The 20,540-nt window shown below is 40.9% G+C and overlaps 1 protein-coding gene across 3 annotated transcripts in view; it reads right to left on the bottom strand.

Annotated features, from left to right (window-relative positions):
• si:ch73-374l24.1 (protein kinase C alpha type) overlaps positions 1-20,540 on the bottom strand; it is a 118,059-nt gene that overhangs the window by 63,647 nt on the left and 33,872 nt on the right. For 2 of the 3 annotated variants that reach the window (XM_039825102.1, XM_039825103.1), the window contains exon 3: positions 14,851-14,933. In XM_039825102.1, the coding sequence (XP_039681036.1) occupies positions 14,851-14,933 (83 nt within the window). Of the gene's footprint in view, positions 1-14,850; positions 14,934-15,241; positions 15,313-20,540 lie in introns of those variants that run through there. The other variant, XM_039825105.1, reaches the window with a different exon arrangement.

The raw sequence follows: 20,540 nt of genomic DNA, 5'->3' as shown, positions 1-20,540 counted from the left end.
CTTAGCGCTCATTTCCCGCTGTTCCTGCAGGTCTTTGGGGTTTATTTAGGCAAAAGGTTTCTGTCTTTGTCAGTCTGGGAGTGGATTTTAATGAGCTGCACTGTTAATAAGCAAAAGGAAGGTCATCATGCATGCTGGGGAGCAATATACAGTAGATATGAACACACATGCAATGGTCTTACATAATCACATTACAGTACTAAACAGGTTTTCTTCAGGAAAGTATACAGTGGAGGGTGGAAGAGACAGTTGGTGTTGTTTTATGCAGCTGAACTGAAGTATGTTGGTACAGGGAAAACAAAGGTTTGCTTTGGAGTAACAGTGCAGCTTCACCATGTAATCAAACTAATCTCAAAGCAAAGTACAAGAGTTCCACTGGCCGACAGACAAATTCCCTGGTACAATTCTATAATTCAGCTATCAAAGCTAAACATTCCCTGTGGAGTTTTGTTTGTTTGAAGACTAACAAAGTCCGTTTGCATTCAGTGTTCACCAAAAACGCTGTGTGTATCTCTGAGCTCAGTACGTACATATGTGTCTGCAACATGCTAAAGCTTTGTTAGTACAGCGTAGGCAACGCCATAACAACATGCATAACGTGCGATTAATTAACAACATTGATAATTAATGATAATTGAAGTCTTTTATGAAGCATACATCACTGTAAATGGGATATCTTTGGGTTTTGGATTGTTAATCTCTCTGACAAAACAGACAATTTGTAGACTTTGGGTAACTGACTCTTTAATAGACCTAACAATTAATTGATTATTTAGAAAAAAAAAGTTATCAACAGATTTATCTATAGTGAATATTAGTATTTGGTGGAAGTCCTTCAAGCAATTCTACCTAAAGGTGAGTATTGTAGCTGAGTAAAGGCACATTGCTGGTTTATTGGCCCACTGGCTCAAACCTTTTAAAATGTACCCCACCCGCTGCTGTGCTGTAACAGAGGCAGGCATTTGCAGGCGTCAGCAGGTGGCTGCGCTACAGTACCCATGCCCCACTGTGCGTGTTTTTGTAAGGTGGCCATTTTTCACACGAGTCGAGGAGAAGCGTGTGAGTGAGAGCCGACAGTGTTTTCCTTCTCTGTGCGGCGCAGCCTGGGGACAGTCATACAAACAGTGTTCGTCACACTTCAGCATTTAGACGTGCTGCATTTAGGCAACGTGTGATGTTTTCATTTGCACACCCTATCAATAGCAGCAAAAAGAGACCGTCTGACACCAGGTGTATTATATCTCCGTGCACTCACTCAAGCATAGGAAGAGGTGTAAACATGGCAGGGATAACAGCAATAACAATTTACTGTAGGAGATGAGTTTAACATGCTTCCTGTTTAATTAGGTATGTGCAACTTGTCTGAGTACACTCCTTTTGACATGCTGTTCTCAGACAAAACCAGACAGTTGATGATAAAAAACCTAGCATGCACTCCACTCGTATTCTGAGATTCCCCATTCCTGTCTCCTGCCTAGAGACAGCAGGTGGAAACCACAGTGTCCCCAACAAGACCTAACATTCATCAACACACTGGCTTATGTAACCAGGCATGGGACCAATAACTGCAGATTGCAATTTGATATCTGTGATTAAATCAGCAGCTTATATAATTACTCATATTTTCCAGCTGTTGAACCATCTGATACTTTCAGGCTAATTGATTTCTGATGATTAAAGTATGGGTTATTTATATACACTTCATATCTTATGAACATTGCATGAATATTACCGAGTTCACACAAAATAGTACTGTATAGGCTAACCAATACTGTATAACTAAAAATAAAATTTTCCTTTTAATCCAAATCTCTAGATTTTGAACCAGATGGAGCAAATAATCCTGTAAATTTGAACTCAAATTCCATTCCATTACGACATACAAAATCATCGCAAATTATTTTTGTGTCTCTCTCTTTCTTCGATCACAGTCATGCTAAGGTAATCATTTTTGAAACGCACCAAAGTTTTCATGAATTTCAATAAATTACAGTTTTTGACCATTTTTGCAACTGCCGCAATAACTACAGTGGCAATTACCTACTGTATTTTGGGGTTTAAGAGTAATTTAGAATAAAATATGAATTAATGTTCTGTTAAATATTTAGATCAGGGGTAATGATGAAGAAATTAAGAACAAACAATGAACTTTATGAACTTCTGGAAGTTTGGCATGCAGGTAAGTCTCTAAGTGCATTAGAGTATTAGCTAAACTATCCTTGACACAAAAACAAGACTTAAAGCTACACTGTGTAAGAATTACTCCCATCTAGTGTTGAGATCATATATCGCAATCAACTCTCTCTCGCCACGCATTATTGCAGCTACGGTAGCCTTCACGCTTCAAAAACCGAAGGTGTACAAAAGGCCGTCTATCAGCCGTCATCGTTGGAGTTCATGCGTTCTCTTAATACATCCATGAGTTCATGTCGTAGAGTGCCGCGGACACCACGAGCGGGCACGCGCGCCACCCGACGGAAAGGAGAGAGAAAGAAAAGGAGACTGCAGCGGTCCAGAGGATAATTAACTAGTTGGGATTTGGTGTGTGCCTCCAAAGCAGCTCCAATGTTCACTCTTTTTCTGGTCTCTTGCTCTTTTCAATATCCGTTGTCTTTTTCTGGGCGAAGAAGACTCCTGTTCCTGAAATTTGGATTTTGAATACGTGTGGTCCTCCATGTTTCCTTCTTCAAACTTGCCGGGGCCGGGAAGCTACGATACCGATTAGCAGCAGCTATGGGTCGAAAACACGAAAGGCGAAGCAGTATAGCCTGTATGTCCCTTACCGGCTAACGTATTTCAAGATGGCGCAATATTATGGAGCGTCTACCCCAGTTCATGCAAGCGCAAATGTAAAATTCCAAGCTAATGGGAATACTTGAAATTTATGGTGGTGGTCAATATTCATGAAAAAGGACAAGTTTGTGAAGGGCAATACAGATTTTGATAATGAACAACTACAAACGTTACACACTGGGGCTTTAATATTATCACTAATAAGGTGTTAATCTGTTGCATTTACATGTATTCATTTGGCGGACACTTTTATCCGAAGCAATGTACAAAATGACGAACAATCTTCTTCAAACTTTATATCATCGTGAACTGATTTATTTACTAAGAGCTTGCCACTGCGGTACAATAAGTTAAGCGCCATCCCCACAGTAAACACTGTTTAGAAAGTAAAACTAAATCTAGGCGGCTGCATATATATAAAAAAAACACCAAACCCTAAAAAAATTCTAACAAAAGGTTTCTCAGCTGTTTTTTGTAGTATTAGGTGTCCTTAATAACATACTAAAAGTTTACCAAAGTTTGACCACTATAAAAGTGTAATTTTCAAGATGGCGTCCAAGATTGGCAGGAAGCCCTCAAAATATCCTAACTTCTTCATTATTTGACCTAGCCAAGTAATCTTGGTGTCAAACCCCATGTTTTCTGGGTCTATGAATCCATTGGACTTGTCTAAATTGCCCTGACATGATGACATACTTATGGAATACATTTTGTGAGATAACTAAGGTTTAACCAGAGATGTAAACGATTTAGCCTATGTCATGTAACTCCTATTCAGTACGCGTTTTTGGACACATACCCTTTCTTTGCTAAAACATAGACTTAACATTCAATGTAAAAGTTATTCCACCCAAAAGTAACTTAAATTACTTTTACCACCACCACACCTAGGGCTGGGCGATATGGAGAAAATCAGATATCATGATATTCTTGGTGCTTTAACAAAATATCTTCACACTTAGATTTTAGATAAATATCATCAGTAATGTTGACATAATGTCTAAGTGGGGAAAAGGCAAATAATAGAACAGCTAGAACAGTCTGGTAAGTTCAGAAAATGACATCACTTTACCGTAATGCAGCCTAAACAGGAAAAGACAACACTTATGCCATATTATGATATCCAAAATCTAAGACAATATCTAGTCTCATATCATGATATCGATATAATAGATATATTGCCCAGCCTTAACCACACCCCTCCTCACTGGGAACAGTTATTTTCCCTCAGTCTGGCAACAGGTGCAGCCCCCTGTCTCCATGGTAATATACGCTACCGGTCAAAAGTTTTAGAACACACCAATGTTTCCAGGTTTTTATTCAAATTCATGCAGTTCAATGTCTTATTGTACTCTGAAATGAAATAATAGAAAAAATTAACAATTTAAGTTAAAAGAGAAATCATGGAATCAATTTATGAACCAAAATGTATTCTACATTTTTGACTCATCAAAGTAGCCCCCTTTGGCAGATATAACAGCTGAACACACTCGTGGCATTCTTTCTACAATGGAAATCAAATATTCTTCAGAAAGTTCTTCCCAACTCTGTTGCAGAAGTTCCCATAAATGTGTGGCACTTGTAGGTTGCTTTGCTTTCGCTTTTCTGTCCAGTTCATCCCAAACCAGCTCAATGGGGTTTAAGTCTGGTGACTGTGCTGGCCACTCCATGTTTGTAAGCTTACCATCTTGTTCTTTTTTGCTAAGGTAGTTCTGGCATAGCTTGGACTTATGTTTTGGGTCATTATCTTGCTGTAGGATGAACCCCTGACCAACTAGGCGCATACCAGAGGGTACTGCATGGTGCTGCAAAATGCTGTGGTAGCCGTTTTGTTTCAGGGTGCCTTTCACTCTGTACAAATCACCGACCCTGGATCCAGCAAAACAGCCCCAGACCATCACGCTTCCTCCTCCATGTTTGACAGTTGATGTCACACACTGAGGAACCATCATTTCACCTACTCGACGTCGTACAAAAATCCTGCATGATGAACCGAAGATTTCAAATGTTGATTCATCAGTCCATAGCACCTTCTTCCAGTATTCAATAGTCCATTGACGATGTTTCTTGGCCCAGGCAAGCCTCTTTTTCTTATTCTGACGTCTTAGCAATGGCTTTCTTGCTGCAACTGGACCTATCAAACCTGCCGCTCCAAGTCTTCTCTTTACAGTTGAAACTGAGACTTGCTTATTACGACAACTATTAAGCTCTGCTTGAAGCTGTTGTTCTGTGAGCCGCCTCTCACGCAAGCTGTTGACTCTCAGAAACTTGTCTTCTGATTCTGTTGTGGCTTTGGGTCTGCCAGACCTCGTCCTGTCAGAGTTTCCCACAGTTTCTAAGTGCCTTTTGATGGTGAAGAATACTGTACTCACCAACACCTTGACTTTCTCTGTAGGAAAGACCAACATTCTTAAGTGTTATGATGGTCTGTCTCTCTTCCATTGTTAATTGCCTTTTTCCTGCCATTTTTATAGCAACACACTACTTTCTGCAGTACACTACTGTTCATATAATGCTCACGAGGGTATGGTACCACAGTGTGTTCCAACAATACTTTTATACAAACAGAGGGGTTTGTATAATCCAGACAAGTTGGAACACCTGTGGGAATTGGTAGCACCAACTTTAAAAGCTTGATCAACCTCCATTGCTGCAGAACAGCTTTACGTTGTTAACCCATTTCTTGTTCCATGAAAAAGGCCTTTTTGTAAAATTCTGAAATGTTCATTATTTTTCAGTTTTGGGTAACCTTACTTTTTTTTTAACCTCAGGCAGTTCACCACTTACCTTTGTAACATTTCTAGCTATTCATTGGACTTGAACTGCTAAAATTTCAATAAAAAATTAAAAAGATTGGGGTGTTCTAAAACCTTTGACCGGTGGTGTATATTACAGAAGAAATGTCTTATTCTCAGACACATGCTCACTGTCATTTTATGGGGGTATCAAAAGAACATTAGAAAGATTTCTAACACATGACAAAGGCCATCAATGTGAGTGTATTAAGAGAGGATGACATTGTTGGATTAGCTTGAGGAAAAAGTACACTCCAAATGCAATTTTGACCATGAGTCATATTGTTGTTAACCGAGAAACTTGCCCCATTTGCTGTAAAAACTTAAGAGATGGCTCTGATGTGATAGAGGTTCATCAGAAGGGAGCTGATGGATAGAAATCACCAACACTAGGCAAAACGATATGAGAAATATGCAATTACTTAAGGGAAATTTTATTATTAAATTGTAATTGTATTTGCCCTTATTTTTTGCATAAATATGCTTGTAACCAATTGCTTTAATATATATAATTGTGCTTGTAATCAGTTATTTATCATACAAATATGCTAATTAGAATATTACATGGCTAAAACATGTATAAGGTACCAGTATTCATGGTGAAATAGGAATACAAAGGAGTAATGGTCTTTTTAAGGACCTGGCGGCCACCATTTTGAAAATGGGACCTTTCTTGAAGTCAAACTTTGGTAAACTTTTAGTAGGTTTTTAAGTACATCTGATACTACTGTAAACCACTGAAAAATCTTTTGTTAGAATTTTTTTGGGGTCAAGCCATATTTGCAGCTGACTAATCTGCTCTGAGCCTGACCCTGCGGATCCACTTTTGCGACACGACTGAAGCGTGGTGTCGCGACGCCTCCCCTAGAGCATTTTTGTAGTAGGACGTCTAGAATAAAGGACCGCGAGAGACTTCCCCCAGTCTCCCATGTGCTCTACTTCTATTGGATAGTCACGTCACGTTCAACAGATTTATTTGCATAAATATGGGCATTGGCCAGCTTTTTGATGCGCAGCATTTTTTCAAATGCAGTGCCGCCTTCCCGGGATGCTTTGCGGATGCGTTAAAGTCGCTTGACGTCACCCATAGTGGAGCGCGGCGCGACAGAAATGTCGCACGGCCAGGTGGATCTGCACGGTGACAGTATAAACAGCATCCTATGACTTTTGAGCAGCAGTCTAACCAATGGTAGTAAAGTAAAAAAGAAAAATGTAGTCACGTAATTTATCTCATTGAGAGCAATCTGTGTGAAATGACCAGAGGCTGTCAGTGTGGGACATCTGCTCAGCCTAAAGTAATGTTGCTTACTACTTAACAGACAGACAGATTGTGATTTGTGACTGAAGAGCAGCCTCATGTTCACAGCCCCTCAGTGTGGCGGCCTTACATAATCATAACATCTGTAATCTAAAGACCAATTTGTTCCTCTTGGTTAACGACAAACAGATGACCTCTCTGACTTACATATTGTACAGAGTTATCATCAAGTTATTTCATCACCCCTGCCTGCTCTTGTGGCTGTACTCTGGAGCGCGTGTTGATGCGCCGAGCGAGGCTTGACTCTAAACTGTAATCAGCTCTCTGTACACTTCTGCGTTAACATGTGGAGAGATTTGACATTGTGTAAGCCGCTGGAGCAGAGTGTTAGCTAGCTCTCCCAGCCGTTGCTGGAGGGAGGGACTGCATGGCAGGCTAACAGGGCACTTTGCTAACCTGGACTGATATCTGAGCACAGGAACTGAGTTTGAGAGTTTAGTTTTTTAGTAAAGCAAAGACAAATTGTAGAGAAATAAGTATAATAATAAGAGAAATAAGAGGACAACTGTCCCCCGAACTGCACTGATGCCCAGTAACTGCATCAGAACAGAGGCTGCAACCTTTGAAGGTATAAAAAAAACAAAGAAACATTCAGTTGTCATAGCTGCCAACAGCAGCACCCTGAGAAGGAAGGAACAAGGGATTTTCCATGTTTAAGTACACCACCTGTCAATGTGATGCAGAAAGATGCAGCAACTCAAGTCTTTTTGATGCTCCGGCTCTCTCTTGCTCACTCTCTCTTTCTATAAAGGTTGACAGAAGGCAGATGACAGGTGTCACTAAGTGTAGCCAGGCAGCTAGTGTTGTTCCTTTTTTTAGTTTTGGGTTGTTGTTTTCTTTGCTTGCCTGGCACAGACACTGAGGACACCTCCAAATGCACCTGAGGCACATCTCCTAATCAGGGGAGAAGTGTGTGTGTGTGTGTGTGTGTGTGTGTGTGTGTGTGTGTGTGTGTGTGTGTGTGTGTGTGTGTGTGTGTGTGTGTGTGTGTGTGTGTGTGTGTGTGTGTGTGTGTGTGTCTCTCTCTGTCTGCGTGTGTGTGCATCTTTGTCTGCGTCTCTGTGCCCGTCTCTGTGCATGTGAGTCTCTGTCTCTGTGCATGTGTGTCTCTCTGCCTGTCTCTGTGTGTGTGCGTCTCTGTCTGCGTCTCTGTGCCTGTCTCTGTGCGTGTGTCTCTGTCTGTAAAGGACCTAGATGTCTACTTTGTGACAACCGGTACCGTGCATCAGGCAATAATAATAATACATTTTAAAACACAAGGGCGCCTTTCTCGGCACTCAAGGACACCGATAGGCCTACTCCAGCCAGCCATCTTTGTTTACATACAACAATATGAACTCCTCTGAGACTGATTGTGTGCTCATATCCATGTCATCATCACAAATTTAATATTCATAGTCCAAGAACTTAGTCAGAATTCTTCACATCTTTTCAGAGTAAATACCACATCTAGAAATAAACAACAACCTGTGTCATCATCAAAGTAGCCTAATTATAGGCTACTTTTGCAAAGACGCATATAAATATTTTTGTTAATCTACAAAGGTTTTGGGTAGGTCTCCACCAGTGTCATGCCCTACGGCTACGAAAGGAGATCTTCGATCGGCTGTGTGTCCCCTGTCTTACAGTGCAGCACAGATAAATAAGTAATTTTGTCTCTAATATAGGGAGACAAATATTACATTACCCCTAATCAGTGCCTCTCATACAGTCTAACCTTCTGAAAAGTTGTATTTACTGCAGAATCGCATTATTAGTTTATAGAATTCTCCCGCAGAGAAAGTGCCATTATCCTTTCAGCACTAACAGCCATATGCCCAGCTGGCTAGTTAAAGTCGCTCGCGCGCTCTCACACACAGACAGCCCTATCCTGACACACACGGACACAGTTAACTCATCCACAAGCACATATAATCAGTTTTGGGAAAACGGCTGGGCTCTCCTCCTAATGTCATTTTCTGAACACGGGACAGATGCAGTTTCTCAGACCTGAACTGAGCCTCTGGTAATCTCACTGACAAACTGCAGCTGAATTACAGATGACCTCATTTGGATACGCTGAGAGGTAACTACTGAACTGGAAACAGTTGAGCTGTTGTTTTTGCAGGCAGTTTATTTCTAAAGGATGCCTTCTGTCTCAATGGAAATAAAACTTTTACTTCAAAATGCCCCATGAAGCTGAGTTTATATGAAGTGAAAAACATCATAAAATTGTTATCTAACTAATCTAAAATTGTTTTTTCCAATAATAAGGAAGGATGAAGCATGACGGATCTTTGTAAGACAACCTAATGTTTACAGTAGGAGCAAAATATCACTGTACAGTATATTCTTTATTTGTGTGGATTATATTCAGTATTGTGAGAGGATGATTTCTAATTTCAGAGTGGACAACTACTCAATAATCTTCCTTCCAGCAAACCACTGTTCACTTTCCTCTCCCATCTCCTTTTCTCAGTGATGTCCTCATTTTCACAGGAGCCAGTGGCTAATGATGCCAATGAAGTACATACATTAGATTGGGAAGCTGGATGTGTTACTGCCCTTCTGACTGCATACAGTAGCAAACTACCTTAAGAAGATAAGTCACTTTAAGTTTACATACGTCTTTTTGAAATCCACTTTTTACTAGAGCGGAAACAATTAGTCGATTTATCGATAAGTCGATTTACAGAAAATGTATATATTGTTTTAACAATCAATTCAAGCTTCAGTGCATACTGAATTTATGATATTAATGAATGCCCATTACATTCAAGCCATTGCCAAATTAGTTGCTACCAAGCTAATTAAGACTATTATTTCCAACATGCACTGCATTGATCTGAGTGCCCATACTCTTCCTCACTGCCCAGACCCCATCAGTCCCCACCCGGGGCTCAGTCATGGTGCAAGAATAAATGTAGATAAACATGAACATTAAATCAACCATACAAAACTAAAACCCACGTAACATAAATGCAAACCCAAAACAGTAACAGAACATTTTTAAAACACACTTTAAATAGGACAGAAACCGTTCAGAACATATATTGTTTCCCATGACCCTTTGCACCGCTTCAGCGCAGAACAGTTCAAATGACCCGCCCCTTCCATACAGAAACTTAAAGCTTTAGTGTGTAACGTTTTTTATATTAATGAACGTCCGTCACATTCAAGCCATTCCCAAACGGAGTTGCTACAAAGCTAATTAAGACTATCAGCTCCACACAACTCTCTCTGTATTTCTCAGTATGGCTATGTTCAGAAGATTGTGGCGTCCGGTGACTTTCTTGCGCCGAAATTCGAGTGAAGATAATTACCTCTTCTGAAGAGTCCATCCTTGAGCTACTAGCAACTGCGTGGGGGATGGGTGGGGGCGGTCACTGAAGGCTTGTATCATGTGGACACGCTGACAGTGTTGTTGTCATTACTTAGAATTCCTCATGGGGGCAGCAGAAACTACGCTCTATAGCTTTAAGTAATTGTTCACGCAAAAATGTGTTTTTGGATTGTTCGTCCACAAAACGGCAACTTTAATACGTCACATTGGTCTTTAAGAAATGGTGACTAAAGAATTGTGATCATTTGTTTTTTTTCTGACATTTTAAAGATCAAACAATGAAGTGATTAATTGAGGAAATAATCAGCAGATTAATCGATAATCATGGGGTTAATAATCTAACCTTTTCCAAAGCTTGTTGGTTGCTGTTTTTTCACTTCACATAGTAGGGGTTGGTTGCTTTGACAGGCGTAGATGGGCTGAATGGTACATGTAAAACTGAAAAGACTTCGATATTGTGCGTTGGGTTAAGTCAGCCTTGGTTCAGATGATTATTTTTGCCAGAACTGAAGCATATACAAATATGAAAAAGAAGAAACAAATAGCCACAGCACACCAATTTCCAAATCCAATAACACAATCAACTGGACAGAATATCCAGTAAGGTGAAGACACGTGACAAATCAAACATATGGAGCTGGATGAAAAATACTTCAAACACATGCAAAAGCTTTGCAGCCGTGTTGTTAATGAACAGGGCAAAAGACAGATGGTTGCAAAGATGATCTGCCAAGGAGAGTATAACAGCAATAGTATACTCATGTAAAGCATAATCTCTCTAGTCACACCGACCAAATCTGTCACTGAAAAACATAATATCACAAAAAAGGAAAGAAAAAAATATATTTTAAAAGGGATTGCTGGTCAAATATCTAGCCGTGTTATGCATATGTAATCTGGTTGTGAAACCCATATTGTTTCTCTATGGATGAGTCACTTTCATTCACTGGTTCCAGAGTGATCCTTGACTGATAATACAGCACTATTTACCACCTACGCCTCACAATGTGCTGAATGGAAAACAGAAAGAGAAGAGAGAGAGCACTTTTCACTCAAATGCTAATGCAAACATCTCTCTCTCTTCTGCGAGTGGATCAAAGCATCTGCCGGACAGATGACGCCATTCACTTACCAAGGCCAACCAAAGGGTCACTCATGTCCCACAGTGCAAAGGGACAGTTTGTGTGTATGTGTGTGTGTGTGTGTGTGTGTGTGTGAGTGTGCGTGTGAGTGTGTGTGTGTGTGTATGTGAGTAAGTAAGAGAGAAAATGAAAAATGTTTGTGTGTGTGTCCATGTCCGAGCCCCAAGCCAGATTCATGAGAGTCATGACACTACACTGATTCAGAAGCTGAGGGGCAATGATGGAGGAGTGTAGACGGAGTGATGGTGAGAGGGATGGATGGATAGGTGTTGGTGAGTCATGTCAATCGCTCTGAGTCCGGACAAGAAACAGATTCAACTTGAGGGGCAATCGGAGCGTGCAGACCTCTGCCAAGGTATGCCCTATCTCACAATGTTAATGCAGCGTTCATTTTCCCAGCAGGGAACTATTTTTCAGATTATTCTGACACCACATGAATGCAGCACAAATGCCTCGCAGTGTATCCGCTCCGTGACTCAGATCTGCTCCAAAATGTAATGGGTTCTATCTTTGCTCATACTACACCCTTCCACTAAGTTTCAGTAGTTTTTCTGTAATCCTGCTGAATAGAAAACAAACCAACAAACAAACACAAGAGAGACACACACACAAAAATATAGAATAGCTATAAGAACAGCTTCAGCCTTATCCATTAAACTACTTGCCTCTTAGCTTTAAAGTTATAATTTTCACACCTTTTCAGATACTATAATGACACCTGCCTACAATCAGTCTACAGTCTGGTGTGTTACACATGCTATATAGTTAGCATAGAGCACCAGCACATATGATTCACTGGGGACACATGATTTTAGTTTGCGTGGTGGCATCACGGGCAAGTTGACTGTTTGGTGTGTAGTTTTTTTAAACTTAACTATGTTGCATGAAAACTGTTTTAATTAAGGAAAGGGTGAAAAAATGACAAGATTAAAGGAAAATAAGTGCTTAGTTTGTGTATGAGCGAGTCCCATATCATCATTTGGAATTCAAAGAGGTCCATCCCCAAAGGGCCCTCTATTCACTCTTTGCCAAAGCCAGTCGGTAGATAATGGGCACAAAAACAGGCAGACCGAAATGCACAATTAAATGCAGGTCAGGTGTGTGTCTGTGTGTGTGTGTGTGTGTGTGTGTGTGTGTGTGTGTGTGTGTGTGTGTGTGTGTGTGTGTGTGTGTGTGTGTGTGTGTGTGCGTGCACATGTGTGTGTGTGTGTGTGTGTGAGAGAGAGAAAGAGAGAGAGAGACAAAGAGAGAGAGATACAAGAGAAGAAGACAGAAACAGTTGGGCAGGAAGATAGAGCTGAGGAGATGCATGGTTGAATAACAAGAAGGTAGCTCAGGAGTGAAAATGAACAATGTGTCTTGGTGGGCGAGAGACAAGACTAATGAGTTTTAAAAAAGAAAGTAAGATGAAGAGAAGCCGTTACAGAGCGACTGCTGTGATAGAAGTTGATTAAACACAAGGTGTAAAACAAACGTGCATTCTTAATTGCCCCGGATGCAACAGCTTCACTAAACTGCATCGACTTTCCTTTTGAAAACACTCAAACGAATTCTGATATTATGATATTATAATTATATATTTAATGAGGAGAAGTTGAAAATCGCAGCGCGGAGGTGCTGAACAGAGTATTGTCATTGCAGTGAATAACATTTTAATGTTCCTGCTTTTGTAAACATGAGAGGATATTGGGGTGGGCGTGCGTCTTAATTGGATTAGCAAAGGGAACATTCACTAGCAGGTCTTTCGGTCTGGTGAAGCTGAAGCGCGAGAACACCACCGTCTAATTGTGAGTTTGTGTTTGCAGTCGTATGGGAGAGATGAAAAAAGTACCGCTGATCAGACCGTATGGGGGCCAGTGGTGGAGGAAGTATTCAGTAGCGATACTACATTGTAAAAAATACTCTTGTAAGTAAAAGTCCTGCATTCAAAGGTTTACTTAAGTAGTAGTAGAGAAGTGTAAGCATCAAAATGTACTTCAAGTACCAAAAGTAAAACTACTCAATTAGCAGAATGGCTCATTTCACAATAATATATATATTATACTACTTGAGTGATTAATTATGTAATATGCAAATTACTTTAAAGGTCCCATGACATGGTGCTCTTTGGATGCTTTTATATAGCCCTTAGTGGTCCCCTAATACTGTATCTGAAGTCTCTTTCCCGAAATTTAGCCTTGGTGCTGAATTACAGTCACTAGAGCCAGTCCCACAATGAGCTTTCCTTAGGATGTGCTATTTCAAAGTCTGTAGCTAGAGAGGTGGAGAGAGGGGGGGCAAGGTGGAGGGTTGGGGCGTGGCCTTGACCAAATACCACTTTGCTCGTTTGAAAGCCATGATGTCTCTCTCTCATGGCTGGGCCAAATTCTCTGGGCGGGCAAAGCAGAGAAAGGGGAGGTAACCTTGCTCCTTATGACCTCATAAGGAGAAGATTCCAGATCGGCCCATCTGAGCTTTCATTTTCTCAAAGGCAGAGCAGGATACCCAGGGCTGGGTTTACACCTATCGCCATTTCTAGCCACTGGGGGATCATAGGCAGGCTGGGGGAATGCATATTTATGTTAAAAAACCTCATAAAGTGAAGTTTTCATGCCATGGGACCTTTAATGTTTTATGGGTAAAGGTGGAGCTAATTTTAATTACTTTAAATACTGCTAGGTAGCTTTCCCTATAATAATATATCGCCATTCATTAATTAACTTATAATTTGTATGAATAATCTAAATCTGCAAAGTAACTAGTGACTAAAGCTGTCAAATAAATGTAAATGAGTAAAAAGTACAATATTTGCCTCCAAAATGCAGTGTAGTAGAAGTATAAAGTAACATAAAAATGGAAACACTCAAGTAAAGTACCTCAAAATTGTACATAAGTAAGGTACTTGAGTAAATGTACTTAGTTACCTTCCACCTCTGAAAGGGGCTTATCATCTGTATGTTTGCACAAACTATATGGGCATTTGTGTTATTGGCTTGTTGCATGTAAGTACACAGACATCAGTGCATGCTGCGGCTGTGCTTGACCTCCACTCTTATCTAACCAAGGACAGATCCCCTTGCTGGCTGGAGGGAAGAGGAGACTAAGGCTACAGCAACAGCAGGACCACACATGCACTCCAAACAGAGATGCTGCATATCGAGGGACCACAGAGGTCAGACTCCAACACTGATAAAACACCACCACCCACTCCAACACTGATAAAACACCACCACCCTGCCCCGACAGCATCAGATAAGCTTTAGAGGGAAAGAGAGGAGGCTAATGAGGGACAATGTTATCACACCTGATGTGTGGAAGCAAACAGTTGCTGATGCAGCAACAGAGAAGTGCTCGTGATTGTGATATATATTGCAGAAAGAGGGTTAACTTATACAGGCTGATACAAAAAAATCACTATGATGACATTTTGCAATATACTTTTTTTCTCACTATAGATTGCATGCTGTACTGCCTTGTAATATATCAAACAGCTGAACTTACGTCTGTGTCAGGACCCTTGTCGGCTCCAGGACAGGAGAAAGTGACGAACTCATGGCACCGTTTGTGGACCACAAAACAGCACACTGATAGAAAAGAAAGAAGACAGTATTACAGTAACAATTTATGATACAACATTGCACACATAAACCACCAAATCTGCCTCTTACGGGAGCAAAATATAAACACACAAGTATGATATCTTTATTCTGTCTAGTGTTTTGTGACAAATGGTTGAGAAATAGAGGGAGAAAATGAAACACAGTAAGCAAGAGACTGTGCATGTAAATTAGCATCACTCAACCTTGAAGTGAGTTTGACAAGCCTCTTTTATACAAACACACAAACAAATGCAGACCAACAGACTCATATGCATGTGCGCTCCTACACTCACACACGAAAAATGTCACTATATGATCTAGTGCATTCTGCAGCCGTCGGCTCTTTACAGTCGGTTGGGTTGATGCCCATTGCATCATCGTCTCCCACCACACTTGGATCCGCCTCTACCAAAAGTGTCACTCAACGTGACATGGCTGACATGACACCCGACGCTGCTTTCACGTCAGCGTCAGTTTACATTTGGACGCCGGCGCAGATCTGGGGGGGAAAGTGAAAGTGTGGACATCTGCGACAGACTGACTCTCACTCTGTGTACCCAACTGTATTTTCTTCCCTGCCATTGTTTGAAATTCCTCATTCTTTCTTTCTTTTTTTCATTCTCACACAATCTGTCTGCTTCGCTCATTGTCAAGCTGCCTGCTTGTTCATGTGCACTTTTGTGCTCTCCCACCATTGTATTTGTGTGGTTTTTGTCTCTTACTCTGCCAACAACATCACAGTTGCCAGACAATCTGACGGCCATCGGTTGAACAAGTGAAATTTGTTTCCTGAGATGTCCAAGAAACAGCAGGGGTTTCGACTGTCCATGCGAATGGCTGGGAGGATAGATAGATCATGAATATGAGCATTTTATCATCAGTATTTTCAGCATAATGATTGTTTCCATCATCACAATTCTAATCCAACCCTAATACTCACTACAACATTTCTCCCTGTATATGTATGTGAGAGGTGAATATTCCCTCGATTCTGGTGTAGTGCTGAGCCAGTGGCAGCGTATGAATTCATCTCTCTTAGTAATAAAGACAAAACAAGGCAGAGAGGGGAAGGAGGGGGATAAAAGCTCAGCAATAAAGTAGCTCATGGTGATTTATCCATGCTCTAAAGTTGTCATCTGTGCCATTTGTCATTTTCATAATGCACTGCACATACAAAAACAGAAGCAGGCTGCAGTATACGCAGGTGTAAAGCCAGGTGGCAGAATTTTATAGGATCCAGTCAGTGGAGAATTTTCAGCCATGCTAGTGATGTGGCCAGACTGAAAAATCTCAACTATTACATGGATTGCCATGCAGTTTTATACAGACATTCATTAATCCTAATGACTTTGGTGAGTTATTGACTCTCATCTAACGCCACCATGGGAAACTTTGAACTTGTCCGATACTTTGATTTATGAATAAATACCGCAAAACTAAAGACATTCCCAACAGCTGTACTTTTTGTTTAGTATTAAATAGGAAATGTTGGCATGCTAACATGCTAAACTAAAATGGTACACCTGGTCAACAATACACCTGCTAAACATTAGAGTGTTAGCATTGTTATTGTCAGCATTAGCATTTTGCTTTAAACACAGCTGTGCCTAAGGTCAGGCCGCTCGATGGTGTTTTAAGCCCCCAACGTCTCCTTCCAGGCAGCGCTGTGACCGTTGACTTCAAGGCACCTAACACTAACCTTACTAACCATAACCATTGCCTAATCGACTTCAAGGCAGTGCTGCGAACGTTGACTTCAAGGCACCTAACCCTAACCCTAACCATTGCCTAATCCTAGTGCCTTCCAGGCAGCGCTGCCTGGAAGGAGACGTTGGGGGCTTAAAACGGTCAGGCCGCTCAGAGCCGCTTGCATGACTATAAACTCTTAGTCCTTTTGGACCATGTCGTTTGGTAATAAAATGTGGGAGTTTAATTAAATTTCAACACAAAGTAAAATAATAAATAAAAGTTATTGCAACAATGCTACACACCCCATCAAAAATGGTTTGTTAGGTAACTGTTTTTGTAGTTCACAAAGACAAGGAGAGCAATGATTCTTCTCCAGTAATCAGTTTCAGAAGTCAGGATCTCCCAGATACTTAATCATTAATACATTAATCATATCAGTTGTAAAATATGAGGTGTAAAAATCAATAGGCTACAGTTTTATTTCAATGTGTCGGATACATATCTAAACATGAATTATGTTGAACATTAATAGTCTATGTTGAAAATCAAAACAGTTTGTTCCTCAACAGCTGTGATTAGAGATTTGAAATTAATCTTTGAATTTTAGTCATTCATATTTCATTACTTTAGTTGTAATATTGTAGATTTTTTTTGAAAGCCAAACATGCTATCGAACCCCCAACCTCAGCCAGCACAATAACGTAACATTTAAGGGACTCTTAAGACTCAGAAAAGATGCAAAAAACAGACAAAGTGAACAAAACCAGTGTTGAAATCCCTCTTTATTGCCTTAAGGGTTTTCAAAAAATATGTTTTTCTATCTGTCACTGCAGAGTATATCAGCAATTGTTTTGGCGTAGACCTCGGAGTATTCATTCCCACTTCCCACATCCACCTCCAACTCGCCCCACAGTCAAACTTTCAATCGTCCCAGCCCACATCCTGCCCACTCTGCTGTCAATGGAATAAAAAAACATTTTCTTACATGCAAAACACATGAAATCTGTTGTGCGTATTTTCATCTTCTCTGCTTCAATTCTGTGACAAACTTTTACTCAGCAGGATTAACTCTGAGTGCAACCATCGGGTTTCTCTTTTCCTCCCTACAGCCTACTTGCAATATGTGAATCACGGGCGTAATGACGTCCTTACTTCTTCCTCTCCCTCCATCCATCAGCACTCCTCACACCCTCAGCAGCCACACACCCCCTCGTCCATGGCCGCCTGTGTTAGTCCTGATCTCAAACCAGCTTGAGTGCTGGTGCTGTAGTGTGGAGCTGAGCAGATGGGCTTGACACTGATCTCAGTACAGAGGTGAAGAAGGGCGGTTAAGCTGTATATAATGGAAGAAATAAATCTAGCTTTAGACTGTGTGTGTGTGTGTGTGTGTGTGTGTGTGTGTGTGTGTGTGTGTGTGTGTGTGTGTTACCCAGACTTATACAAGACAGTGTTTCTCTGTGACTATAATCCCTGGCTGCAACTCTCAGGCGCATGCAAACACACACACACACACAACACACACACACACACACACACACACACACACCACACACACACACACACACACACACACATTAATCTAAAAGCTGTTTTAAGAAAGCAGGAGCCAATATGCTGCTGTGGCTGAATAACAGTGGCAATCTGGGGACTCACAGGATGTTACATGCAACCAACCAATCAGGAGGAAAGCTGTGAAGACACCTTACATTTATTTACACCTGATTGCTAGGTGATAGACAAAAAGAGGAAGAAACACATACAAAGAAACCTGGGGGAGGACTTACATTAACAGTGTTTTTTGTGTGACTTTAATGCTACTATAATAAATCTTAGGCACAAGGATCTCACTGGGAAACTCCGTAGTAAGAAGTGTCTCCACATGGTTTAAGTCCTCTCAGGAAGAGTTGTGTGAAGCAACAGGAGCAGAGGTGACACAGTGAAATACTGTATCGTCAGGGATATAACGATTAGGGGTGCACCGATCCGATATTAGGATCGGATATCGGCCCCGATATTGCCAAAATAGCTGGATCGGAAAAATTAACAGATCCACGTGCCGATCCAGTTTTTGTTTTAGCACCGGGGCCCGTGTTAACTGCGTACCCTTCTCACTCATGGTAGTAACTTTATAACACAACAATTAATAACCCACAACTAACTATCTTAAAAGGATAAAACACCAAAGCATATAACAGTTTGAGACTTAAACAGTTTCTAACACTAATAATTGTACATTTACAAATGTAGCTACACCGCCGAATGGCATGCTGGGTAACATTACATCTGCTAGCCTAGCTAGCCAGGTAGCATAACAGTCTGTTAAGCTGGGAGAGGCTACGGTCGGTACTGCACAAGAACCTAGAAGAAAGTTAGCTAGAGGATGAAGAAAGACCGGAGATACACCAGAACAACATGTGCTCAGGAGAGGAGCCGTCTGTTGTTCCCAAGTTTTTTTTCTTTCTAACAAATCGGACATAATTTAGCCACGGTTGTTGCCCGTCGCTCTAACGTTACTCGGCCGTGCTAACGTTAAAGACCTGTCACTTAAAGCATGCAGCGGAGCAACGTTATGAACGCAATCCACCTCCGGTCCCGCTACAGAACGTTGAGAAAGACTGGTTCGGAGCAATGACTAAAACTCTGGATTTAAGATGTCTTGCCTCGCTGAAATACGTCCGCCAACCTACTAACGTTATTCAAACAGCGAAGGAGGCTGACAGCGGAGCTACGTTCAGTCCCCCACTACAACCTAACTTACCTGTGGCCAAGGTAGTGGTTATACAGTACTAGCTTACAACTATTTAGTTTTGAAAGGGAAACGGTGTTAAAGTTGTTTGTATGTGTAGGCTATTCATTCGATTTGAGTTTATTTTACTACTTTGCAGTTTGCACAATACAAATAGTTTAGCTTCTGTAACTGTGGAGCCAAGCAAACCCTTAATCAAAGCTTTTAGTAAACATGATGACATTAACATGTTTTTGTGATATTCTATGTACTCCTGACAGTAGAATAAGCCATTATAAACCTATATAAAGGTGGCCCATTATTGATGGCCCATTATTATGTATTTAAATTTATTTTAAGAAGTTTGATTACATTATATTTTCGATTTGAATGCACAATTGTTTCTTAAATAACAAATAAATAAGAATTCAATACATTACATCTATGTTATTTTGTCTTAGTTAGGAAAGTAATGTTTAGTTAGGAAGGTCTGGTGCCTTTAGTCTCTTCCACATGGTGGAAGGAAGGTATGATGTGGAAGGTATACAGTTTATTATTAATTCATTAACGGTATCGGATCGGTATCGGGTATCGACAGATACACAAAGCCCTGGCATCGGTATCGGGACTGAAAAAGTCGGATCGGTGCACCCCTAATAATGATGAATTACTATGGGCTTTGTTTCACCGGTCTAATTTCATAAGCACAAACTAGATAAGGGACTTCGGCATTACAAAGCAGCTTACACAATACAAAGGCTTTCTTGTGAGTAAATGTGTGTGTGGGAAAGAGGAAACGTGCATTAGACCCTAGGTTGGTGGGCATTTTGTAGCATGTTGTCACACTACTATACACTGCAGCATTTCTCCACCTCTCCATCCACATCCCTATCTGTCAACCATGGATCCTTTAAATTAAGGATTTATCCCGGGCTAATCTGGTGAAATTTGTAATCTACCAGGCCACTGTTAATAGAATTATGCTGTGCTGTTGCCAAGATGAAAAGCTTGCGTTGGAGATAAGGGAGAGGGCAGAACACCTGCAGCGCCGGACTAACTCAATACCTTCCAGACACATTCAATTGATCCGGGCCCCCAGAGTGTATCTGAACACAAAGGGAGCTGAGGCTTTGATCCGAGATCCACAGGAGGAAAAGAGGGAAGGGTGCGAGAGGACA

This window comes from Perca fluviatilis, chromosome 15 (genome assembly GCF_010015445.1).
Source record: "Perca fluviatilis chromosome 15, GENO_Pfluv_1.0, whole genome shotgun sequence".
Classification (NCBI taxonomy): Eukaryota; Metazoa; Chordata; class Actinopteri; order Perciformes; family Percidae; genus Perca; species Perca fluviatilis.
The sequence above is the reverse complement of the archived record's forward strand: the minus strand, read 5'-3'. Positions and strand labels throughout refer to the sequence as shown.